General features: G+C 41.5%; 3 protein-coding genes across 5 annotated transcripts in view; 2 read left to right on the forward strand and 1 right to left on the reverse strand.

The window, feature by feature from the left end:
- LOC129775943 (protein phosphatase 1 regulatory subunit 14B) overlaps positions 1–27,385 on the forward strand; it is a 260,278-nt gene that overhangs the window by 188,440 nt on the left and 44,453 nt on the right. The gene's annotated exons all lie outside the window — the stretch shown is intronic.
- On the forward strand, positions 12,491–18,543 carry LOC129772942 (uncharacterized). Its single transcript, XM_055776476.1, has 3 exons — positions 12,491–12,819; positions 12,977–17,643; positions 17,765–18,543. Exons 2-3 carry the CDS (start codon positions 13,134–13,136, stop codon positions 18,541–18,543), a joined length of 5,289 nt encoding a protein of 1,762 aa, XP_055632451.1. The 5' UTR covers positions 12,491–12,819; positions 12,977–13,133.
- On the reverse strand, positions 20,288–21,223 carry LOC129772943 (probable cyclin-dependent serine/threonine-protein kinase DDB_G0292550). The gene has a single exon (XM_055776477.1). The coding sequence runs from the start codon at positions 21,221–21,223 to the stop codon at positions 20,288–20,290; it is 936 nt and encodes a 311-aa protein (XP_055632452.1).

Raw genomic sequence — 27,385 nt, forward strand, 5'->3', positions numbered from 1 at the left:
ACACTATAAACTGTTTTTTTTAAATTATTGTATTACTACCTAAACAATTAATAAAGAAACAATAGAACAATTGAATCTTTGAAAACACTCAATTAAACACCGTCCTACCGAAACAAGATGATCACCAAGGCACGTTCCGTTAACCGACCGCTCCACAAACGAAATGGTCGAAGAACTACAAATTCGGTTTGATCATACCTCTGAGTTATGCCAAGTGGCTGTAATTAGAATTCGCCCGTAATACCCATTGTAATACAGCAGACATTTTCCGGAATTCAGAGCCCTCTGCAAGCGAGTCTGTGACCCTCGCCATATTCAAAGACCACCCTCAATTGGGAACTCCACATCTTTTATGGCATGTTCTGAATTTTGATTTTTTTTAATTTGTTTTTTTTCCTCAACATATTTTTTTCACCAAACGTTACAACCTCATGTCCCGTATATCAAATTACACGGGAATGGGAAGGATAAGAGGATGAGATGAATAAATTCGGGTTTATTCTGAGATATAGAAGATATTATTATTCATCAAATTTGTAGTAACGGTTCTTAAACAATGATTCTAACGTTGACCTATACTAAATACTTCTCACTATTCAAACGAGTAATACAGAGCTGAGTACAAGAGTATGCAAGATATCGATTATTAAACTGATGATAGTCATGCTTTATCTCTAGAGTAATTTATAGAAAGAAGAAATAAAATTACATTCGCATATGTTCAACAACTACATTATTCAAGACCAACCAAGTATTCCTCCTTATCTTTGAATCAGCGTTTGATTCAGCAAACAAACGCCCCTAGCAAATGATTCATGGAATGAGTCCGAATAGTTGGATTGAAATACCGAATCATCGAGGTATAATCGCAAACTTGTCATTCTAAAACATACGTTCAATTAAACGGAATATTATCTCATACAATTATTAATTTTTCCTACATAACGTTCAAACGTCCGAAATTATGCAACCGACATACGTACAGACGCCCGAAATTATGCAACTGACATGTCTCTTATAAACGGGAATGAACTCTTTCACTTCACGGAGTTTATATCTACACGCAACTGTCCGTGACAATGATGATAGACACAAAGGGCCTGATTCTCGAATACACTACGAATACACTTCACGGTGGAAACGGTATGGAACGCATTCGCGATGACAACGGTACGGTGTCGACATCTGGATGCGAGATTAGTTTCCCACTAAGGGCCTGATTCTCGAATACACTACGAATACACCTCACGGTGGAAACGGTATGAAACGCATTCGCGATGACAACAGTACGGTGTCGACATCTGGATGCGGGATTAGTTTCCCACTAAATTCATTATAAAATCAAATTATCTTCAGATGAAATTTTTGTATGAGATTATTATACCACATGAAGAAAACATGAAGTTTTCCACTCACATTAAACACCAGTTTGATACGAAGAAGTTAATTTTCATTAATGATTTTTTATTTGAAAAGTGCTCATTCTGCCTGAAAACTCATCATTATCTTCGACACTTCACTAACTCGTAAACGTAGTTCAATGGCGTGCCGTTTCTTTCGTTTCCACCGTGAAGTGTATTCGAGAATCAGGCCCTAAATTTATCATTATAATATCAAATTATCTTCAGATGAAATTTTTGTGTGAGATTATTATATCACATGAAGAAAACAAAGTTTTCCACTCACATCGAATACCAGTTTGATACGAAGAAGTTAATTTTCATTAATGATTTTTCATTTGAAAAGTGCTCATTCTGCCTGAAAACTCATCATTATCTTCGACACTTCACTAACTCGTAAAACGTAGTTCAATGGCGTGCCGTTTGTTTCGTTTCCACCGTGAAGTGTATTCGAGAATCAGGCCCAAAAAGATTAAGCGAAGTGTAAGTGACTAGTGATCCCCGATTTTTGAAATTAATCGTTCATCCACTAATCGAATACTTTTAAGCAGTTTCTTATTCGATACGATTAATCGATCCAAATAATCGATTAATCGTCACACTGAGAGAAATAATTAGTTAGACTAATATTTCTCATTTGTTAGAAAGCCATCTGGAATCAAAAAAGTGTTCATTACGCCTGAAAATCAATTATTATCTTTTACGCTCCCCTAAGCTCGTAAACGAAGCTCATCTCGCATCGACGGCATTGAACTTCTTTTAGTAGTTTAAGAGAGCGTCAAAGATAATTATTGATTTTCAGGATAAAACTGCAGCGGCTGTACGGTTTTTTTGCTCTGGGTTTGAATCGATTAATCGATGTAAATTATTCGTTCGCTTCGATTATTGGTTGTGCAGTATTCGTTCGATTAATAATCGATTTCTGTAGGAAGTATTCGATTAATCGATTAATCGAACGATTATCGGGGATCACTATAAGTGACGTGAAAGCGTTTGTGACAGCGATGTTCGTGATCAGGCCCAATATCAGCATACGGTAAATCTCTTCTATAGAAAATTGTCCAGAAATTAACTGCACCCGTTGATGGAAAAGCGACACTAACACGAACAGCACCGCCTAATGACCGGACTCACACAAAACACTGCACCGGCCGGCAATCTCTCCCCCGCCCTTTGCTACCTTCAGCTGTTACACGTCCGCGTGATGATGATGGCTGGCGTGATTCAGCAATAACAAGCCGCGGTCTGCGGTCTGATTTTTATTTATCCATCCGTCCGTTCCGAGTACTTCCAGTTGCTATCAGTTGCTCCGACGCTCGCTTCGTTTTTCTTTGTAAATATAATTGTTCTGACGGCTTGTCTGAGCCGCCGTGAACCGATACTACTCCACGGATCCAAGGTGGCTATGAATATGTGTTTATGTTTGCGTCTGGGAACCCCTCGCTGTCCCATTCCGTCGATGGACGCTTCTCCGAACCCAATCTGAAGCGTTCAAATGTCAATAACAGAAAAAAAAAGTGGCGGCTTGTTTGCTTCAATACGTCCTCTCTCTCTCTTCGATGATTATTTATTTACATGGCCCAATCAACGCTCCACACTTCTTTTCATTCAAACGCTATTTCGTCATTAGATTTTTTCCCATCGCCTGTTGTTTATTTTTCAGAAGTAAATGTGTTGAAGCATTAAACGAGATCATGTATACATTGGATTATCTGTATACAATCGTTTAAAATGTGCCTATCCCCTGGAAAATTGAATACTAGTATTCTTGGCTTTTCAATTGGCGATCTAACGTACAAATCTACACCTAGGCGGCGCTGCGGTGAAAGTGATGATGGTTTTAAATTTTGCCATGTGAGCTTATGGAAGGTTTGTAGTTCTTTCCATAAATTACAATGTTATAATCATAAAAGATTATTTGATTGCGATGAGTTTGTAAGAAATTTAATTCTGCGCAATTTTATATATAACATGTAATTTATTTACCTCTTTCAGTAGTGAAAACTATAAAAATGTTGACAATGGTTGAATTAAAGAAGGAAATTCGAGAGCACAATCAAACACAAGTAGAAAAATGCACGATTCCTGCATGTGAGAACTACCTTGGAAAGCCCGGAAGTAAAATATACGTGTTTTGTTTTTGAGTTTTAGGTTACATTAGCATCATTTTCTTAGTTCAAAAACAAAATCCAGATGTCTCACCGATCGTTTACGTTTTGCGTTAGATCGCCAATTGGCCAATTTTGAACTAAGAAAATGATGATAAGGTAACCTAAAACTCAAAAACAAATCACGTATATTTTACTTCCGGTATTTCCAAGGTAGTTCTCACATGCAGGAACCATGCACAAATCTAAATGACACGTCTCATCGACATTGAAGCCGTCAGCCAGTCCGTCATGAATAGAGACGTCGGTTAATCGTTCGATTAATTCAAATAATCGAATATCTGAAGTTATAATCGATTAATTTTGTATCGAATAATTTGAAATCAAAATATGGATACATCGAAAAATAATCACTGTAATCGCGATTAATGAAAGAAGGAATCTTTCTCAAGGTTAATGCATTTTAGGCTAAGAATTAGACTATATAATTTTTTTTTCATCCAACATTTTTTATCCAACCATCTAACATTAACAACCCGATAGACCACGCGACCAGAATGACAACGTGATATGTGATTATTTCAAGAAATAAATATTCATTCGATAAATCGAATATTGAAAGACAATTATTCGAATGAATCGAATATTGAAAAATGCCCCAACGATTAATCGATAATCGAATAAATGAAAAATTTAGACATCACTAGTCACGAAGTATGACCTCTTAAGACGCGTCCACATTACGTGCATCCGATGGGACTTCGGCTTCGTGCACCCGATGGGGCGTTCACATTACATAACGAACCGAATATGCCGCCTGGGACAGGCCGATCGGCATCATTCGGCATAATGTGGACGCGCCTTTCCGTCTTCTTGTCCTCATGTCTTCCTGTTCCCATTTACTGAGACGGAACATTAGCATTGGCAAATCCACTTCAAGCAAAAATGCTTATCGTCTTCAATTTTTCACAAGTTGCTTCTCAAGTTCTCCCACTCCCCGAAAACCAAGGGAGCGAAAGAACCAATGCTCAAAACTACCATCGAGGAGAAGAAGAGCCTAATTCAAGACGGCATTTTGTGTCATTGTTTTTCTTCCATTTTCGTCTTAATTCCCGGTCAACCCTGCCCCGCAGGGGTGGATTATCTGCTACCCTCTAGCTAGGATGACTTCGATCAACTGAATGTTTAGCTTCCCCCCGACAAAAGCTCTTCAAAGCCAGGTCAACCCTAAGGGCATTTTCCCTTTTCTCGAGCAGTACAAATCTTCCGTCCATCAAGCAAACGGAAAAAGGAAACTATGTACTGCTTAGCATACACATGCTCCAGTCTCTGTCTCATCTCTGTGTCTCGTTTGATTAATCGATTGCTTGTTATCGAATTGCGTCATTCGGATGGCTTTTTCGCAAGCTCAAAAGAAGGCAATCGGAAACTTCAGCGGAAACTTCTTAATCTAGAAGTCGTTTGCCAATTTCGACTGTCTCATCAGGAAAATTAAATTTCCATTTTTGTTTTCTCTCTGTGAGTGATAGAAAAAGTTTTCCCGAATGTGCGACGAGCTTGACACAATTATTTCGTTTGACTTTAGAGACTCGTTACGAGCATGGAATATGTTTAGTCAGCACGGAATTTGTGCTCCCTGTGCAATTTACCTCGATAATGAGATTACGATGGTCAACGATTGGTTCATTTAATTTTTCGCTGTGAACATGCAAATAAACTTTTATTATGGTAATCGACAGCGAAACAACTTCAGTCAACAATATATGCTTCTTCTCGAATAAAATCCAATAATTTGCTATTTCTGCAATTTCTTGACAATTACATTCGTTCAAATTTGTTAATTGTGTATTCGATCTTGAAGAATTAGCTAATTATCTAACGGAGTTTCTGGATTACCTCTGTTATCATGAGAGAGGAATGATCAAAATTTGGTCGAAGACATATGAGGGGCTCAGAATGAAAGAATTTCTTCATATTGGAAGGACTTACGGAACGTGTCATGTAGTTTTTCAAAACGGCCTAGTTCATTCAGCTTTTCCTCAACACCAATGTACAGTCAGAAGTGCAACGAAGTACGTCAGAATCATTCACTGCTGTTTTTACATAAAAAAAAATTTGATAATTGAGTAATTTGCCATCAACTCATAAAATCCGGAACGTCATGGCATGGCATGGATAGGGGCTTCAGATTCTGGACTGGTCAGTTTGTTTACCAGATCAAAACCCTATCAAAACCCTATGAGGAGTGATCGTACGAATAGTTTTTCCATCTGGTTCTATAGTTATGAAACACTGGAGTTTTAGTTTTATTTATCGTTTCGCGCCAGAACACAACAATAAAGTTGAAAGAGCCAGTCTTATAAATTAGGATAGTTATTGTTTTCTACATCATATACTTCAATTCAACCGACTTCTTACATATCTCTGGAAAGTCAGAAAAAATGAGTGGTTTTATAGTTGTGAAACGCACTGTAGAATCCGGTAGATGAGATTCTGACCTACCTTCCATATTGTCAAATACAGCTGGGAATGTGTTTGCAGCTAAGTTATGACCAAAAGAGAGAGTCGATGCAGAGAAATTGATGATGTCATCTACACCCCTTTCATTTTGAGCCCTTCAAATGTATTTGGCTATTTTTGACGTAGGACTACGTCTTACATTAAGGGTGCCAAATCAGAAAATAGGTCACGTTTTTATGAAATAAAGTAAACGTTAATAACTATTTTTGCTGCGAATGGATTTTAACGATTTGCGTACCAATCGAATCGGAAATTTTCTAAGATTTGTTTTGTATGCTGTACGTTACAACCCCATAGGCTGTATATGGTTCAAATTAATGAAAATTGGAAGCATTCCCATTCCCATACATTTGTTCTGTCTATTGTATGCTTTCCCGAACAGAGCTGTCAATAACGGGCAACTTATGCATCCGCTGGAATAGAAACAACGAAGGGGGATTGGCAAAGTAAACTCCGCCCTTGCATAGTCAGTTAGCAGTCGCTAACGTATAAGTATTGCATCTCCTTTGAGGAAAATTCTCAGAATCTTTCTGTGCCCGAAACAACAAAGGTCGCTTATTTTGTTCGTTTTGTGTTTTATGTTTCCCTCGATCTGTGCACGCTAGCGAATATTTCACTTGAAGTGCATCTGCCATTCCAATTAACAGCATTGTGCACATCGTGCGCATCGGTTCTGTTCTGACAGGCAACAGGCTCCTAGCTTTGTTGGCGGGTTTGACCGAGAATCGATAAACGATTTTCATCAACGGTCATTCTTACGATGTTTTATTTTTATCGCTGCAACTGTGTGCATGTGTTAGACGCGTTTCTTGTTGAATAGCGATGCACGGAAGATGCCTCTCGTTAAATACTCAGTGCAATGCGTGCATTGATGTAAAGAAACAAATTGCGACATATGACCAATTAGTGTATTGTTCTCGCAAAGGCGAGAAAGAATCGTTGCTTCTCGAAATTATTTTACAAAACCACGCAAGCCAAACCTTTTCAGAGCCCCCGTTTTCACCATCATCATTATTCTGTATTCTCAAAAAGGTACACCGAGGCAAGTTGAAGCGGTTGAAAAATTTTCAAAGTTGAATTTCAAATTGGACTAATAAAATCATAAGATTAACGATTTCAAGTCTGTTAGCGGCATGGAGTAGATCACTCCGATGAGAATCATATCAGATGTTTTGAAAAAAAAAAAGATTAGTATATCCGTTTTTCCAGTTTATCCCGCATAACGGGAATGTACCTATTAATTCTAAGCTGATATGAGTAAACGGATTAAATTCGCTTCGGTAACCGTGTACATTTATTTCTTGGGTTTGTATATGTATGTGTGAGTGTTTGTAACGGAATGAAGAGGCACAATTTTTTGGCAAACACTAAACCGAATTGGAAGCATCAACCATAAAATAAAAGGTACTCTAATCTTATTGAACCCTATAGGACTAATTTTTGATTAGTCAACAGGTTCCAGAGATGTAGATCTGGTCAAAATGGGTCTTGAACCTGGGGCGCGTTGAAACTCACATACAACAACCAATTATCAAGTTTTGTCACTAGAGAAAAAAGTGTTATTTTATTATAGAGAAAATATATTTGAAATGGAAAAGGTAATTTCATTTATAATTTTTACGTTCTGAGTGTTTACTCAACCCATTTTCAGTTTCGCTTTAAACCCAACGGAACACGATGCTACATGTCTCAATGCGAATTTCAATTGGACATTGATATCGGTCATTAATATGAAATTTCACGAAGCAACCAACATAAAAGTTCCAAATTTAAATTTTATTTATATTCTATCAAACATAAGTTTTATTCACTTCGTTGAAATATCATTCTTCACTTCATCCATCTAAATATTCTTATTGGAACGAAAAAAAAAATCGTGATAACACCAGATCTCAACGTTTCATGCATTTTCGAGTCATTTGGCATCGAAAAAAAAAATCGATTTTCTAAATTTTCTTTACACCCCCTTGGAAGATTTTCGAGGATGAAAAAATCAAAACTTTGAGTGCTTTGAGGCACCCCTAAATCATGTGCGATTGAGCTGAAACTTTGCACAGATCATTTTTTTGATCAATAAACAAAATGTACATGGTCGGTTCTTTACATTCGATAATTATTTTTTTCCATACCTTCATTGCTTCAACGTCAGCCAAAAATTTTTTTTCGAGATGACACCAGATCTCGACGATTCATGCATTTTTAAGTCATTAGGCATCGAACAAAAATCGTTTTTCCAAATTTCCTTTACTACACCACCCTTAACCTCCCCCCCCCCCCTCCTTGGAAGATTTTCGGGGATCAAAAAATCAAAACTTTAAGCGCTTTGAGACACCCCTAAATCATGTCCGATCGAGCTGAAACTTTGCACAGATAATTTTTTTGGGCCAATAAACAAAATGTACATGGTCGGTTTTTGAAATTTGACATGACCATTTTCACTGCCACCCTAATATACATAAATATGTGTGTCAAATGAAACTCTCTTATTCGGATTTCCTTTTCTCATGGTCGTTAACCTGCTACCGGTTACTCGCAAATAGCTGTTCCTCCAACAAAAAGAAGCAGTTTCGGTTTTGTAAGTCTCCACTAGACCTACGCACCCCTGTAAAGCCACCAACTACGCCTACACTCAACTATGGCTCAAAGTATCAGCAATGCTAGCCAACTCCGCCGACCAATCGAGGACGAAAGATGGTGACTCCTTTTGAATCCGAAAAACGGAAATTTTCAACACCGCAATAGAGGAGATAAATGTGATTTTTTTACAATTTTCTTCTTTTATTCATCTACTCTTCAATTTACTTCTGTCCCTATTCTATTTTCCCTATTATTTTCGAATATATCCTGATTGTGACGTCACAGACTTTCATGCTTTCATACTTGCAGTATTTTTCGTATCTGCCTCTCCTTCTCTGTTCTTTCTCCGGAAAAAGTCCTACGTCAAAAAGGCCCGCTGAAAGGACCTATCCAGTACATTATTTCTTATTCTTGATTCTCATCATTACACTACTTTACCTTTTTTTTTTCTCTTCCGGTTCTCCTCTTCTTTTGACGTAGGACTACGTCTTTCATTTCTATACCGGGGTGTAAAATCAAAGTCTCGAAAACGAAAGCGTTACGCCGGAAACCGAGATTTTGAGCGTTAATAGCTCCTAAACAACTGAACGAAATGGTATGATAAACACTTCATTCGAAAGATAAAATGTCTACGCGTTCTATACTTGTTACTTTTTGACCCAAAAACTTGTTTCAATAAGCTTAAAATTGCTTTCAAAACAGGCTATTGAAATCACCAATCGGTATATAAGCGAGCGTCGCTCGGAAATCCACTCAGTTCTAATTGAACAGCGATTGGAGCATGTTGTGGTGAAGCTCTTCGTTTATCATGAAAGCGCGGATGAACGGTGTCACCAAGAGCCTGTTTGTGCACCTTAGGCCAGACATGAATCCATCAGGAGGAGAGTGATGCCACAAACGGTTCCCCGGGAAGATCTCGAAGCAGCCGCTACACACACACACACATACACGCGCGGAATTCTTTCCGTTTGGATGCCATTCAGCATCGAGAAAGATCCGGAAAATAATCTGCCAGTTCCTCTGGGAATTTAAAATTACATTCATGTGAAAGAGTTTATTTTGATGTTTTCTATTCATGTAACACTGTGACCAAATATGTTTCAATCAAGTGCTATTAACAGATGGTTATCGAGTTAGCATAAACCACTGGTGGGCTTCCAGTATCGAGGAAAATGTGGAAATATCTAATCGTTACTGAAAATAATCTGCCAGTTCCTCTGGGAATTTAAAAATACATTCATGTGAAAGAGTGAATGTTTTGTTTGAATGTTTGTGAATGTTTGAATGTATTCTATCCATGTAACACTATGACCAAATACATTTAGTTTTGTGATTTTTCAATTAATCGCAATTAACAGGATAGCTTCTGAAGATTATTCTTCCCCATCAGTAGGATATTTTCGTATCCAATATAGGATGCATAAAACCTTGTACCTCCAACGTAACGCTCTCGTTTTCGAAGTCCCCCAAATATTCATTTATTCATTCATTCAGAATGGATTCAGATTCAACTTCAAACAAAGGATCACTGAATCAACGATAGTCCTACGTCACCATTGCGGTTATACCATAGATATAACCCACTTTCTGTTTTTAGCTTTTCTATCTTTTCTCTTGTAATTTCTATAAATTAAATATTAAATTACTAATAATTATTTCCTTTTCAATTTCCTACTAGGGGGTATGCGTAGCCTAATTGGTTGCGTGTCCGCTACTAAGCGAACGATCATGAGCTAATAACTCAGGGCCCCTCAACTGACCATCTTTGTGTGTTATTCTAGCTACTACGTCCACGCAACAATCATCATGTGTCGGTAATCCCAGTCCCTTACCGCTCACATTACGATCTGCTGCATCGGTAATTGGTGCTAATTCTAACACAGCAATGGAAGCCTCATATCAGCAGTCCCGTTGTGAACAGTCCAACTGTGAACATTCGAACAATAGGAATATTCTAACGCCGAAAAAGGCGGCATGTGTATCGATAGAATTGGAATATTCCTAGGCCTAAACAGCTACTGTGTTATACATAAAAAAAAACAAATGTTTATCGATGGATAGGAATCTTAAGCCTAAATAATATACAACAATAGTTATCTTAAACATAAAAATGTATACGAATAAATTCGGCTCTGTGACAGCTGAATTGCTAAATGAGCCTAATAAACGGATGGGATAAAAAAAAATTCCTACTAACCTTTTATTTCTTTTAAAAATCTTTCTCTATCTTCTCTATTTGCTTTCGATGCACTCTGGCACCGTTAAAATTTACTGCTTCCGGCGCGCACTTCCTATTTCCTTGATGGTGGAAAGTCGTTAGCCGGCACTAAAGGGTGTGTCACATCAAATTGTATCACGGAAAAAAGGCTGTAGAAATTCGCCCAGTAGACCGATCCTTTTGAAAATTTTAGACAGTAAAATAAAAACTATTAAACAACTTTTGGCATTTTCTTTTTATTCATACTTCGAGCCCAAGCCCGTATGCTCGCACCTTCCTCTTTACCCCGTCCATAAGGTTCTGTACAACGTCAGGTTGTAGTTTTTTTTTGAACAGAAATCCATTTTCTCTTGAAGTCCGCCTCCGATTTGACAACTTTTGGGTTCTTCCGGAGGGCCCGCTTCATAATCGCCCAATATATCTCTATTGGGCGAAGCTCCGGCGCGTTGGGCGGGTTCATTTCCTTTGGCACGAAGGTGACCCCGTTGGCTTGGACGATTGGACGATTCTCAGCATCTTACCGATGTCCCGATGTGACAACTCCGGATTCTCGAAATGAGTGCACAGGATTAATTCACGACGTTCTTTTTCGTTCGACGACATTTTTCCAAATTTACGAAAAATTGACAGTGAAGCATGGCCAACGTGATCTATACACTCTTATCTGATTAGAAGCGAAAGCTGGAGATATAATTCCTAAAAATTAAATTTCTACAGCGTTTTTTCCGTGATGCAATTTGATGTGACACACCCTTTATTCTTTACCGAGCTTTTCTTTTTTTTTTCTTTTGTGTGAGTTCATTAATGTTTTGTCTAGTTGGTAGCTCTGTTGAATGACAGATGATCCAATGAAGCGTATTTCGCGGTGGGCATTTTTACCCAGGGATCACATCGTTCACTATTGGGCCAACTGTTCACAAGCAACCCGTGGTGGGTATTTATGGCGATTTTTAATAAAACTTCCGTTATGAATAAATATATGTTGGAATTTGGGTAGAGCCCAGATTAGAACTTGGAACCAACGGTTACACAAATAAGGCGCGCATCACACGACTGCGAAGCGTTGTTTAGTATCTGAATTCTGCGCTGGGTTCATTTTGCGCTCTCGTGTACATGAATTTTATACACTTCGTACCAAGAGAGAATACGTGTTTGTTATGAACGCGCGCTCATGAAAATTGAACTCAAGTTCAGCGCAGCGTATTTTTTCTGAAGACTGTTATCCTAGAAATGTGTCTTGGTGGAGCACCAGAGTGAAGATTGCCTCCTTTTTGCTTAAACCTTTACTCCTTAGCTTTGATGCTGTTCTTGATTCCACTTTGGAAGATCCAGCAGTCGGTCTTCTTTTTATGTTGCTCTTCATGTCACTCAATCCTTTGACATTCCGAAACAAAGTTGGTTCCGGTATGACGTTAAACCGTGCCGATTCCTCTTGGGTCATTGATTGTCCACGCACAACAGCGCAGCAACAGTATACACTGGATTCTTGTTTTACGCGATTTGTTCGAAATTACGCGATTTTCGCCCAGGTATCCGCAAAAACACGAGCGCACGCACAAACACACGTACACACACATGCACAAACACAAGCGCGCACGCGCTGATGCACACACATGCACAAACACAACTTCTCAACTTAGTACTACTGTCGCAACGTGCGGTTGCGACGCACCTGCTCCCAAACACCTTGAGAGAAATAAAACGTTCCCACTTTCGGCGCGCTACTGTGTTTCACCGAGAATCAAAAGAAAACACAACAATGATTCAATGATTCAAAAACAAATAGTCAGAAGTGAAAGAAAGTCCTAAATTGATTGTTACAAAAGCGTTAAGCGTAATTATTCTTAATTGTATATCCTATATTATTGTAAGTAAGCTAGTAAATCGATTGTGCTATGTCTAATGCTAAAACTAAATTTACAGCTGCAAATCGAGAGAACGAAGATTCTTAAAAATAACCCCACCTCCAACGAACTAAACAAACGAGACACTAAACGTAAGTTCTCTAAATCTAAATCTAGCTGCAACACAGAAAAACTTATGATAGTGTAAAAAACCTTAAAATTAATATGTACAATTTAAAACTACTTCTATTCCTAAAACTACTATGTACAATAGAACCATTTTAATGTATTGATTTATACCTACGGTAGGGATTTTTTAACGTCGTCGTCATCGCCATCGCCATTGTATTGCGTATTGAAATAAACGTTTAAAAAACCGGAAAATTGTTTCTCTTCCGTTGCGGTTGCAACATTTTAAAAAATCCGTTTAGTTCGTGATCGGGGAAGCTTTATCGAGGTTGCAATAATGCCGAGAAATAATCGGGCAAAACCAGGTGTGAGTTGTGCGCTGTGCAAGGATCTCGACAACAGCCGGATGGTTAGTTGTGACGAATGCGGTAAATGGTTCCATTTCGTGTGCGTGGGTGTAACTGAGGGAATCGAAGAAGTTGATTGGAGCTGTTCAGAGTGTGAGGCGAAACGAGCAGACCAGATCCCATCGGTCATCACTACAGATCATGCACAGAGTGAAGCGGAGCCTAGGCCAGTGGATAACCAGGGGCAAGTTGAGCTACTCAGGGAATTCCAGAGGAGAATGGACCAAATGCAAAGTAGGTTCGAAGAACAACAGCAGGCATACGAAAAGCTGCTTCGGGAAAAGGACCGCGAAATGCAGAATGCGATTAAGGATTTGCAGTCCCAGTTCCAGCGTCGTATGGAGAAAAGAGAACAGCAGATACGAGAGGAGTTGAGCGTTCCCGTAGTTGTTCATCCACCGAATGCAAATTCGACAACGTTGGGAACTGAGAATCGTCAGACAGATGACGTCAGCAAGGCGATCGAGCAGATGCAAAGACAACTCGCAGAGATGGCTAGAAAACAGGATTCAGAAACGAAGAGTCTTGAGGAGCGAGTGAGGGCGATGGAAATCAGCAGCAGCGAACCTGTCCCAGCGAGGAATGATGGTTTGAATGCGGATGCGGATCCATTCATTCCTAACGGCCTTCATCTATCTTCGACAGTGAATCCTTCTCATGAACTCAGCAGGAGTCAACTCGCTGCGCGACACGCGGTGGCAAAGGAGTTACCTACATTCTCGGGCAACCCTGAAGAGTGGCCTTTATTCATCGCCACTTATGAGAGTACCACAAGGATATGCGGCTTTAGCGATGAAGAAAATTTGCTTCGACTCCAACGCAGTTTGAAAGGCAAAGCTCTTGAGACAGTTCGTAGTCGGTTGTTGTATCCAGCAGGACTTGATGGTGTCATCAATACGCTTCGTATGCTGTTTGGCCGTCCTGAAATCATCGTTCACTCGTTAGTTTGCAAGATTCGGGAAATGCCAGCGCCAAAGGCGGAGAAATTGGGAACTCTGATAGATTTCGGCGTAGCAGTCCAGAACATGTGCGCAACGATTGTGGCGTGTGGTTTGAACGAGCATCTATGCAACGTGGCACTCCTTCAAGAACTCGTTGAGAGACTGCCACCTACTGTGAAGCTCGACTGGGCAAAGCATCGTCAAACAATGTCAGCGGTCACACTATCGGATTTCAGTAGCTGGTTGGGCACGCTAGTGGAAGCAGCTTGCGTAGTAACGATTCCATCGACGATCAGTATGTACGTTGGTAGAACTGAGAAGCGTGTCCGAAAGGAGGAAGTTAATGTCCACATTCAGTCCGACTCAAATCATTTTCCAAACTCTACGATGTCCTCCAAAAGTACGTCGAAACCAGCCAGCAAGCAATGCGTTATTTGTCACGGAGAATGCAGCAGTGTAGGGTTGTGCCAAAGGTTTCAAGAATTGGATATCGGGGCGCGATGGGCAGTGCTGAAACAGAATAAATTGTGTCGGAAGTGTCTGTCGAAACATTTCGGAGCATGTGCAGTAAAGCAAGCCTGTGGTAGAAACGGATGTTCATACATGCATCACAGGTTGCTACACGACGATTCCAGATACCAGCGAATGGAGAATCCTCAGATATCGAGTCTACAGGCGGAAGCAATTACACCTACCGAGAATTGTAATTTTCACATTAACGATGTTAGCAAGATTCTCTTCCGATACGTGCCGGTGCTACTTCACGGACGAGGGAAGATTGTACGCACATTCGCCTTTTTGGACGACGGTTCGTCAGTGACGCTGATGGAACATAGTTTGCTGAAGGAGCTAGACATTCAAGGTGAATCATATCCCTTGTGTCTGGGCTGGACAGGGGATTATCAACGTCAGGAAATGAATTCTGTGAAGTTAGCGGTAGATATTTCCGGAGTGCACGACATGAGAACATATTGGATACCGAAAGTGCACACCGTGGACAGTCTCGCTCTACCCCAGCAAACTCTCGCGATGGAGGAATTAGCGCGACATTTTCATCATTTGACGGCCTTGCCGGCTGATTCCTATCGCAATGTTCGACCACGGATACTTATAGGAATGGATAATTGCCGCTTGGGCCACGCGCTCGACAGCAGAGAAGGAAGAAAGGACGAACCAATCGCTGCCAAAACACGCCTGGGGTGGATAGTATTCGGGCCTTGCTCTATAGAATCCCAAACAACGACTAGTTTAGTCGCACACCACAGTCTTCATGTGTGTCCATGTACCGAACAGAGCGACGCAGAGCTACACAACGCAGTAAAAGCGTACTTTTCGTTAGACAGCATCGCAATAAGTTCCGTCAAACCACTGATGTCGAAGGACGACAAGCGAGCCGAGAAATTGTTGAAATCTCTGACTAATGTGAACAAGGGGCGCTATGAAACTGGATTACTCTGGCGGTATGATGATGTTCGAATGCCAGACAGCAAATCAATGGCAATGAAGCGGCTGATATGTCTGGAAAAGCGAATGCAACGGGACCCTGATCTAGCTGAAGCTCTGAAGGAGAAACTTAGGGATTACGAGCGATCTGGGTACATCGTAAAACTGACGGAGAACCAACTAGCCGAGAGATTCGAACGCGTGTGGTACCTTCCAATATTCCCTGTTGTCAATCCCAATAAGCCGGGAAAGTTGCGCATAGTGTGGGATGCAGCCGCAAAGGTGGCGGGTGTTTCGCTGAACTCGTTCCTGCTAACTGGACCAGATCAACTTACTTCTCTTCTATCCGTTTTACAACGCTTCCGAGAATTTCGCATTGCCATAACGGGCGACATTCGAGAGATGTTTCTTCAGGTGTTGATGAACTGGCGCGATCAACAGTGTTTGAGGTTTCTATGGCGGAACGGAGAATCAAATCGTAGCCCAGATGTCTATGTCACAAAGGTAATGACTTTCGGGGCAACCTGCTCACCCAGCTGTGCACAATATGTGAAGAACCACAATGCGCAACGATTTCAGGATAAGTTCCCGAGGGCAGCGGAGGCGATAATTAGAGAGCATTACGTGGATGATATGCTGTCCAGTGTGGAGACAGAAGATGAGGCGATTAAGCTAGCTGTAGATGTCCGATTCATTCACGCAGAGGCAGGTTTCGAAATAAGGAATTGGCTGTCAAATTCGAATCGAGTACTGCAGGAGCTGAAGGCAAATCCAGGAGAGAAGAGCTTGAATCTGTTGAGCGAAATGGGAACCGAGAAAGTTCTGGGATTGTGGTGGTGCACCGCAGCCGACACCTTCACCTTCAAAGTGTCTTCGAGGATAAATGTCGATCTACTGCAAGGTCATATTGTGCCAACCAAAAGGCAGATTTTGAGTACGCTGATGACGATCTACGACCCACTTGGACTACTTGCGAATTTCCTTATGTTCCTGAAAATCCTGCTCCAGGAAATTTGGCGTAGTGGCATAAATTGGGACGAACCCATTAAGAGCGAACAGTGGGAGAAATGGCAAATATGGTTGCAAGTTCTTCCGCAAGTGGAATCCGTCAGTGTACCCAGGTGTTACCGAATAAAAACGAGTACAGGCGGTCAAAACGAAATTCAACTCCATGTGTTCGTAGATGCATCCGAAAACGGATATGCCGCAGTTGCCTACCTCCGGTTCGAAGAAGATGGCGAAGTGGAATGTGCGCTCGTCGGCGCGAAAACAAGAGTAGCTCCGTTGCGATTCGTGTCGATTCCCAGACTTGAACTTCAGGCAGCAGTTATCGGTGCCCGTTTGGCGAAAGGTATCATGATGTCTCACCAGCTTAAACCAACAAAACAGTTTTTCTGGACGGATGCGCGTGACGTTCTTTGCTGGTTGAATTCCGATCACCGGAGATACAATCAATTCGTCGCAGTGCGGATCAGTGAAATTCTAGAGTTGACCGAGGTTAACGAATGGAATTGGATTCCGACGAAACTGAATGTTGCTGACGATGCGACGAAATGGCAGAAACTCCCGGATTTTTCTCCTGCTAGTCGTTGGTTCCGTGGTCCACAATTCTTGTGGGAGGCAAAGGAAGAGTGGCCTGTTGCAGTATCGAGCTTCGATTACACCGCAGAAGAGAAGCGACCCAATGTGCTACATCATTCCGTCAAGCGTGTCCTGTTTAGGTGGGAAGATTTCCCTAAATGGAAGCGGCTGCTGCGTCATGTTGCATTCGTACAGCGGTATCCATCGAATCTGCGCAAGAAATTATCGAAGGAGCCCATCGTCACCGGCCCATTGACACAAGAAGAGCTTCGAAAAGCAGAGTTGTTAATTCTCAAACTGGTTCAGAATGCTGAATTCGTTGCAGAGATAGCTGCATTACAGAAACCGAAGCTCGCACCATGGAAGAACGCATTGCCCAAGAGTAGCTCGCTGTATGGGCTCAGTCCGTTTCTGGATGAAGAGGGGCTGCTGCGAATGAAAGGACGTATAGATGCTTGTGAAGACGTCGATGATTGTACGAAGCGCCCGATACTGTTGCCGAAGTGTCATCCCGTTACCGACCTCATTATATCCAGTGTTCATCAGCATTTCTGTCACATGAATCACCAGACTACACTCAACCAGATTCGGCGTAGATTTTACGTGCCTCAGCTACGGTCGGCCTACAAACGCGTACGAGCACGGTGTCAGCACTGCAAGAATCGCCAGGCGAAGCCAGTTGCTCCAGAAACCCGCACGCCTGAAGGCTTTCTGTCGTCCATTTTCCTACGTTGGCATCGACTACTTCGGTCCAATACATGTAGTTGTTGGCCGGAGGACCGAGAAACGATGGGGAGTGCTGATCACATGCCTAACGGTGCGAGCGATACATCTTGAAGTTGCTCACAGCCTCACAACCGACTCATGCATTCTCGCCATCAGAAACTTCATCGCCAGGAGAGGTACCCCTCTGGAGATAGTAAGCGATCGCGGTACGAACTTCATCGGAGCAAGTCGAGAATTGAAAGAAGCGTTACAAAAAATGGACCACGAAAAGCTGATAGAGCACTTCGTCACCACTGATACGAAATGGTCTTTCAACCCTCCTGCATCTCCACATTTCGGAGGAGCCTGGGAACGCCTTGTTCAATCCGTGAAGAAAACCCTGAAGCAACTCCAAGTCACACGCACACCCACCGATGAACTATTGAAGAACATGCTCTCAGAGATCGAACTAATCATCAACTCACGACCTCTAACGGAATTGCCATTAGATGACGAGCTTTCCCAAGCTCTCACTCCGAATCATTTTCTGATCGGGTCATCAGATGGTTCAAAGCCCCCGTTCACGTTTGACGACAGCAGTTACGCTCTGAAACACCTGGAAATCCTCCCAAGTCTACGCAAACCGGTTTTGGCGTCGCTGGGTAGCTGAATACCTACCAACTCTCACTCGGAGGACGAAATGGTTTAGCCACGTCAAGCCAATCGCAGAAGGGGACATCGTCGTCATCGTTGATGAGACTCTGCCGAGGAACTGCTGGCCGAAAGGTCGAGTTGTCCACGCAATTCGGTCCAAGGATGGACAGGTTCGTCGTGCTCTGGTACAGACCTCGACTGGAGTGCTAGAGAGGCCAGTCGTGAAGATCGCTGTGTTGGACGTAGGTGCAAGCGTAAGTACATAGGATCAATGGCCCTGATGCACTGGGGGAGAGTGTCGCAACGTGCGGTTGCGACGCACCTGCTCCCAAACACCTTGAGAGAAATAAAACGTTCCCACTTTCGGCGCGCTACTGTGTTTCACCGAGAATCAAAAGAAAACACAACAATGATTCAATGATTCAAAAACAAATAGTCAGAAGTGAAAGAAAGTCCTAAATTGATTGTTACAAAAGCGTTAAGCGTAATTATTCTTAATTGTATATCCTATATTATTGTAAGTAAGCTAGTAAATCGATTGTGCTATGTCTAATGCTAAAACTAAATTTACAGCTGCAAATCGAGAGAACGAAGATTCTTAAAAATAACCCCACCTCCAACGAACTAAACAAACGAGACACTAAACGTAAGTTCTCTAAATCTAAATCTAGCTGCAACACAGAAAAACTTATGATAGTGTAAAAAACCTTAAAATTAATATGTACAATTTAAAACTACTTCTATTCCTAAAACTACTATGTACAATAGAACCATTTTAATGTATTGATTTATACCTACGGTAGGGATTTTTTAACGTCGTCGTCATCGCCATCGCCATTGTATTGCGTATTGAAATAAACGTTTAAAAAACCGGAAAATTGTTTCTCTTCCGTTGCGGTTGCAACAACTACTAAAGAAAATGACGCAAGTAATACTACGTTGAGAAGACAAAAGGCCATCCAAGAGAGACTCCAGAACCATTCTGTACTTTTGTACAAAAATCTGTAATCTGTCCGTACAGAATATGTACCAAAAAAATTCAGAAATTCCGTACCTTTCCAGATAAATCTGTACGTGTGGCAACACTGCTTCCAGCTTATACCCGACGTCTCGGATAAGGATATTGAAGTTCTGGTCACTTTTTTCGTCTAACGGTTCCTCTCCGATCCTGGCTACTCGACAGCAAATGGAGTTCTCCGATTACGTTAATCGTGTTCGTTACAGTTGATTTGATCACACTTGACTGTTCTGCCAACTTTGCGTGCTAGAATCGTGGATTTTCACAAACTATCCTTTTTCCGGATTTCTGATAACTGAAGAGTAAACGTTTAAAAAAAGGAAAGAATCATTCTACACGCACACAACAAAATGAGAGGTGTCCAGGGTTTATTTTTTGAATGCACACTCAGAAGAAAAACATGAAATGTAAGTTGACCAAATTCGGGCCATCATTTAGGCGTCATTTGCCGTGTAATAAATAGCATAGATAACAATCGCTTGAAATCAACATCTGATTGGATAGAAATAAGATAAACAAGAAGCTTTTAAACTCACATCAATCTAGCAATAGATAACATCTTCTCCCCTTCTAAAAACATGGTCAGCTTTGGGCGACGCTGGCCGGAACTGCGGTAAATCTCGGTGAGAACATCTTGGAAAAAAGTACGAAAAGAACCCACCAGCTTACCACCTTTATCTTCCGCTCAACGTGGCTATAACAAATGCCGGGTTCGAAGCTGGTGAAACATTCCCTAAAATATTTAATGTTGGTCTCCGTAATGTTTGTTTTCCTCCAATGTCAATGCCGGTTCGGACTGGAGGGCGTCCGTCGGTTGTGACTCGTTTCCCGTTAGGCGGATGTATTGCTGAGGGCGGTTAAAATTTGTATTCCGCCTATTGTTGTTGTTGTTATTTCGCTGTGGGTTTATGTTTGAGAATTGGTCTCGAACTTGGTTTTGCTGGCCAAAACGGTTATAGTTATTACGCGGTTGGTTTTGGAAATTATTTTGGTTGAAATTGTTGCGGTTGAAATTGTTTTGGTTTCTACCGCGGTTATGGAAGTCGTTTGGCCTGCGCCTGTAATTATTATAATGTGTGTCAACGTTGTTGTTGAAACGGTTGGCGTTTCTGTTGGTTTGCGAGTATGCAAATACTGATGCGCTCGCATTATTTAAGTTTTCCTCCAACGCTTTAGTCATCGCGTCGGAGTATGAATTGAAATTCCCTGCTCTTATGATGAGCGAGGTTTTTTCGTTTTTTAACCCTCCGGCTAAATGTTTGACGCCTTCTTTGTTTGCCATAGATTTGGCAACTTGGGGCGGAATTTCTTTAGCGGTGTACGCTGTTTCCAAACTGAACACCAATTTTTCTAAATCCAGGCAAAATTGTTCGATTCCACCGTTTTGTTTCAAGTTAGCCATTTTAGCTAGAACTTGTTCCGGTGGGCTGGTCGTTATTTTAGCTTTTAAAATTTTGCTTATCTCGCTCACCGATGTCGGTGTTTCAGTGAAGGCATTTCTCGCCCGTCCCTCTAGTTTGGTTAGTATGACGTTAATTATGGTTGCTTTGTTTTCCGGTGTTTCAAATGTTTTCACCAAGTTTAAAGCGTCAGCGAAGGCTTTCAGTTTGTCTATGTTTCCGTCGAATTGCGGAACTATAGACGATGTAGTCTTGATTATTTCGAGTATGCTAGCCATTTTCGGTTTTCTTTGTAACCTGAGGCAAAATAGGACGGCTAGCGCAATTTCCTTGAGTGTTCTTGGTCTACCCTTTTCGATTGACGCCTTAATTGCGTTCAAAAGTTGGTCCGCCTTTTCGGTTATTTTTATGATTTCTGAGCCGTGGGTTGTGTCTAGTAACGTAGACGACAATTTTTTAATCTGTTTCACGAGCGCTTCCGCTTCCGTGAGGCGTTTGGCTAAAGTACTTTTCCTTAGTTTTCTGACCAGTTCCTGTTGTATAGTCAGGTGTATATGTTTTAGTTTTTGTATATTCAATTGGATGAGCTTTGTTACTTCGTCCATTCAAGGAGACAAGGAAAAATGGTTATCGGTAAAGAATTTATTATGCTGAGGCTGCGTTCGAACGCATGTTTTAAAATTTTCGAATTCTTTTAGACGGTGTCGACTACGGCTGCGTGAGCTTTTGCCGCTTGCATAGCATGTGCATTCATGCATGCCTTATATGCTTTGTATATTTTCGAAATTAGTAGTATGGATATGAGGGCAAGTGTGACGCAGATAATCGCTCCTTGAGCTTCGTGCATTACACTGTGGTTCTCTAGGTGATTTAAAATTTGGATTTGAGCGTCGCCCGTGTTACTAACGGGTTTGGTATTAAATAACCCCATTTTCAACGGTACATATGTAAAACCAATTTTGTGGGTATTGTAATTGCTTTTTTTTTTTTTTTTTTTTTTTTTTTTTAATTCCTACTACCTATTCCTACTGCCGCGTGGGTATTACGATAAAAAATATTTTGTGCCTCGACTATAAATTTATTACATGATATCCGTATATAAAAGGATTAGACTAACTCGAGTCTGACTTACGCCACGTTTTCTCCGCAAGTGTCCTCTTCTCGGGGGTGGGGGGGGCGTGGGTGCCTCTGCTTCCGTCAGATCTCAGGGGTGTCCAGTTGGATCCAAATCGATGTTCATTTTTTTTTTTTTTGAAATACTGCTTGACTTGCGAATGTTATTTATCCAGGTGGCTACTGTCAGCTTCACGATTTCACTTGTGTCTGCGATTCTAATTTTTCGTAAACGGCTTCAATAGTTTCCGCTGGGGTCCAATTTCTTCCCCGCTTTGCCGATTTTCACTTTCACCATCTTTTCGCTGAATGTTTCGTTACTCAATTTATTCACACTTGCACTGCGTCCGGTTGGTTTAAAAGTTCATTTAGCGAATTTTTCTTAGCTTAAATGATTCATATTCACACCGTACCCGGTTGGTTGGGACCTAACACACACAACACAACAGTAGGCTTCTTCTTCTTCTTGTTTTTAAAAGGCTTTAAACTTTGCAGTTCACCATTGCCTCTGCTCAGTAGGCTCTAAACTCTGCGTTTAAATTCACTTTAATACGCGATAACAGCATCGGATCTGTCGGTTCACTCGTGACTCGGTGTCACGGTCGCCATGTAAACGAGAAGAAAGGATCTTACGCCATTCAGTGGCGTCGACTTTCGGATTTGGTAAATTAATAAACACAAACGCTATTCGTACAAGCGTCGCCTCTCTACTGTATACTGTCAACTGACATCTGTATTCAAAGAAAAGACTCTCGGGGCTTAAATACTAGTTTACAAAAATAGGCTTAAACTCTACACAGAATATTTACAAATTATGCTGGGCGGAGCATCGCACCAGCAGTTAGAGTGGGCTGTGATGGCCTTGGTCAGACGCGTTCTTCGGAGAGAGAGAGAAAGCACTTCTTTGTGGGTCAAAGTAAATAGGAAAAGAAAGTGCTGAAACATGTGTGCCGGATGCGCGCCACATGTTTGGTTAAATTTCTGCTGCTAGCTAAACTCGCAGCGGGGCGGAAGGAAGACAAACTCGCCGCTGCCCTTGGTGCGCGTCGAGTTATACAATCATAAATAGTAAACGAACCCTTGGGCCAGATTGCTGGCTCGGGTATCGTATCACATTTTATGTTTATATCGCCCAGCGCCCTCGGGGGTGGTTTATTGCCTTAGAGGCCTTGAATATTGATGAGTTGGGTTTAAGCGTGATCATATTACAATTGTTGAATATGTTGTTTTCTGTTGGCTGACTTTTATTAAAACTCGTCTGACGCATTCCGGACGCAGCAGAGAGCACACAAACGCGGGCGCTCATGGAATAGAACTTAATGGAGATATATATTTTTTTCTTCACTGACCGATTTGCCCGACAACGACGACGACGACGCCATCGGGGGGTGTATCTGGGGATCAGAGCGGATTGACGCCCACGTTAATTTCTGACACACAGCTTCTGCAATGTGTATTTGCCTTTGTTTTGCGCTTCACTCAGTAGTGATGCAATGGGTCTATTTACGGAATCGGAATGGAACGATGGAGCCGTTGGCCGGTGTTTGTTGAGGTCCCGATCGTGTCGGAGTGTCGAAGCTGAGAGATGGAGATTTATACGAATGCAATGGGAATTGGATGCTTTTCGTACTGGTAAATAACGTGTTATTTCTAGAACTCGATCAGCAGCTGTTTGTCAAAGCTGTGCGCAATGGTTTCGACAAATTTACGTTACATCTCGACAATGTTCCTTTCATAGTCTCTGCATGAAATTTTCAGAATTAGAAATAACAGCTAATTGCAAATTTAGCGCACCAACAGCAAAAGACTGAGTTTCCAAAATTTCAATCAAATTTCGTCGCTTGATGGATGATTCAGATGAACGCATTCACGACAAAAAGTCAATAACTAAGCAATTAGATCGCTTCAACAAAGCTTGCTTCGTTCAGAGGGCAAACCGACAATTCCGAACACAAAAACGTGATAAACAGCAGTTACTTTCCCCATTGTCCGTCGCCACACAAGAGGGGCCACGACCCACCAGGGAACCATATAATGTAGCCCGGCTTCTTCCTGTGATTGATATGATACCGGCGATCAGCGTTCCTGTCCCCCACAGATTGGTATGTTCTTTTATCATTTCATAACAGCACAAACAATTCAGTCTTCCCCCTCATAGCTGATTACCTGTCAACCCGTTCTCAACCCGTGTTGAGCATACATTATTGTGAACAACATCGGCCAGAGTACGGTTACATTAAGGTAGCTTTTATTACAACTGATGCGTGGGTTTTAACGATGGATTGTAGGAGACGGAGAATTGGTTCCACACGAGACCCATTTCTACTCCTCCCCTTTCCCCCGTGACCGGTAACTATACAGATGACCTTAATGCTTCTCTAATGGATAATTTTCTGCTTTCCACTTGACAGCTCTTGTTTTACTGTTTCTACCGCGTTTACCCTCATAATCCCGGAACATGTTGTTTTTTATTGTCATTATCATTCGCATTGTTTGCGGCTATTTTTTCCCCGGAGTTAGGTTTCGCTCATGCCCAAGCAGATTCCCCCTTCCAGTCGTTTGCCCGTGGTATTATATGCAAAGTTATCTTGTTACATTGGTTATTTGGGTCACTACCCCTCGGTTCAATTGCATCGCTCTACCCGTATTCAATATACTATGGAGAGGGCGAGATTGTTTGACCCAGTAGGTAATAAGTGATTCTGGGTTTGACAGAATGAGTCCAACGATGTGTTTAATAGAACACATCGAAGTTTATGCCAGTGCCAGTTGGTTGCGCTTGCCAATGTGCGAGATATAGCGTAGTAATTGGATGTTGACATGGGCCAAAAAATTGTTTGGCCTTTTTTCAAGTTACCGGAAAATTGTTTGTTTGTTGTTGCCATGTGCCAAGTAGATATTCGAACTATGACGGATATGACAACGATGTTGTAATGTATAAATTTATAACTGTTTGAATAGGTGCATGTGTAAGATTACGTTTTTCGGGAACATATTGGGGATACAAATTGAAAAAAAAACAGAAAATCAGTCACGTCACGAAAATGAAAATGTGCAATTTAGAGCCATTTGGTCACTAACTCAGCCATTTGGTCACTAACTATCAATCGATTATTTTCCGAATTCTTAACACTTTATGTACCGAGAAGAAATATGTAAGACATACGCATTGGACCGCACGTTTTGACTTGTATGTAGTTGCTTGCTTTACTTGCAAGTTCTTAAGAGGCTTTAAAGTTTGCAGTTCATTCGCCTCTATGTGTGAAGTTAGCGGATGAAAGTTCAGCGGATAAAAGTTTTTGTTGCGTGCAAGTTTCTGTTCAACGTCTTGCTGCATTTAATGAATAATGAATTATTTCAGTTGAAATAAATTGATTGTTTATCAAGTAACAACCTTCAAAATCATGCTCATTAGATAGAGAATTGAATGGGTCAGTATAGGAAAATATACAGAATTTTGAAAATAAAAAAAAAGTTCGAATAGAGTTATCGAAGTTATTCGATAGAGAAATATTAAACCTATCTTCCAGCCACAATTCGATCAATCGGAAAAGGGTCTGATAAAAGTTATAGGCCAAGTTGTATGGGAGGGAGTGAACCGCGAGTAATCGGTTTTTCACCTTACTAACCATAGAATTAGGAAATTGTTTATATATAGTTATAAAAATATAGTTAAGAATTCGGCTCCTTAAAAGTTATGTAACTGAGCATGTAAAAATAAACGAATTAAAAAAAGTTGTATGGGAGAAATTAATTATTTTGAAGAAAATTGAAAAAAGTTATTTGAAAGGACCGAAAACACATTCTCGAGATAGTACTCATTCGATAAAGAATATTTTTGACGTGGGACTACGTCTAACCGGAGTATATGGGGGGTAAAATGAAAACCTAAACACAGAACATGCAGGAAAAAATGAAAGATTCCAAATGCTTATAACACGAACATTTCTTACTGGATCGGAAAGATTATTGCATCAATTGATTCGGAATATTTCTACGCTTCTATCGCAATGATTAAAATGTTATTTTTCATTAGATTTTTTATTTATAATGATACTACATCCCATTGAGAGATTAGATCTTCTTCACAATTTTTCGCCAATAGTCCCGATCCATGGCTGCAGTTCTCCAGCTCCCGGCTGCACCGATTCTTGCCAAGTCCTGCTCCACCTGGTCCAACCACCTCGCTCGCTGGGCTCCTCTCCTTCTTGTTCCTACCGGATTCGATGCGAACACCATCTTTGCAGGGCTGCTGTCCGGCAATCTTGCAACATGCCCTGCCCATCGCACTCGTCCAGCCTTGGCGACTTTCTGAATGCTGGGTTCGCCGTAGAGTTGCGCCAGTTCGTGGTTCATTCTCCTTCTCCATACTCCGCTTTCCTGTACACCACCGTATATTGTTCTGAGCACTCGGCGTTCGAAAACTCCAAGCGCTTGTGAGTCCTCTTCAAGCATCATCCATGCTTCGTGCCCATAGAGAACAACCGGTCGAATTAGGGATTTGTACATGGTACACTTCGTACGGGGTCGGAGTTTGTTGGACCTCAAGGATTTGCGGAGCCCATAGTAGGCACGACTTCCATTGACAATGCGTCTTCGAATTTCACGGCTGTTGTTGTTGTCAGTTGTTATCAATGAGCCTAGGTAGACAAATTCCTCTACCACCTCGAGCTCGTCGCCGTCGATCGCAACACTACTACCAAGAAGAACTCTGTTGCGATCAGTCCCTCCAGCTAGCATGTATTTAGACTTAGACGCATTGATCCCAAGCCCAATCAGCCCTGCTTCGTGTTACAGTCGGGTATACAAGTCGGCTACCGTCGCATGTGTTCTTCCGATTATGTCCACGTCGTCGGCGAAGCAGATAAACTGACTAGACTTGTTGAAAATCGTGCCCCGCATGTTGAAGCCCGCTCTCCGCATAACACCTTCCAGCGCCACGTTGAAGAGCAGACAGGAGATTACATCGCCTTGTCGAAGTCCCCTGTGAGTCTCAAATGATTCCGAGCTCACCTGAGATCCGCACACTGCACCGCACACCGTTCATCGTTGCCTGAATCAGTCTTGTCAGCTTTCGGGGAAAGCCGTGTTCGTCCATGATCCTCCATAGCTGTCGTCGGTCGATTGTATCATATGCGGCCTTGAAGTCGACGAAGATGTGGTGTGTAGGGACCTGATACTCGCGGCACTTTTGGAGGATCTGCCGCAGTGTAAAAATCTGGTCCGTCGTCGAGCAACCGGGCATGAATCCGGCCTGATAACTTCCCACAAATCTACTTACTATTGGCGATAGGCGGCGGAAGAGGATCTGAGACAAAATTTTGTAG

The sequence above is a fragment of the Toxorhynchites rutilus genome, chromosome 3 (assembly GCF_029784135.1).
Source record: "Toxorhynchites rutilus septentrionalis strain SRP chromosome 3, ASM2978413v1, whole genome shotgun sequence".
Taxonomy (NCBI): Eukaryota; Metazoa; Arthropoda; class Insecta; order Diptera; family Culicidae; genus Toxorhynchites; species Toxorhynchites rutilus.

What these genes read in the sequence shown, in the direction of transcription:
- LOC129772943 (XM_055776477.1), bottom strand. Translation starts at nt 21,223, where the DNA reads ATGGCTAGCATACTCGAAATAATCAAGACTACATCGTCTATAGTTCCG.
- LOC129772942 (XM_055776476.1), top strand. Translation starts at nt 13,134, where the DNA reads ATGCCGAGAAATAATCGGGCAAAACCAGGTGTGAGTTGTGCGCTGTGC. An exon ending in TTGTGAAGACGTCGATGATT is followed by an intron (nt 17,644 to 17,764) that starts GTACGAAGCGCC and finishes GATTCGGCGTAG; the next exon opens with ATTTTACGTGCCTCAGCTAC.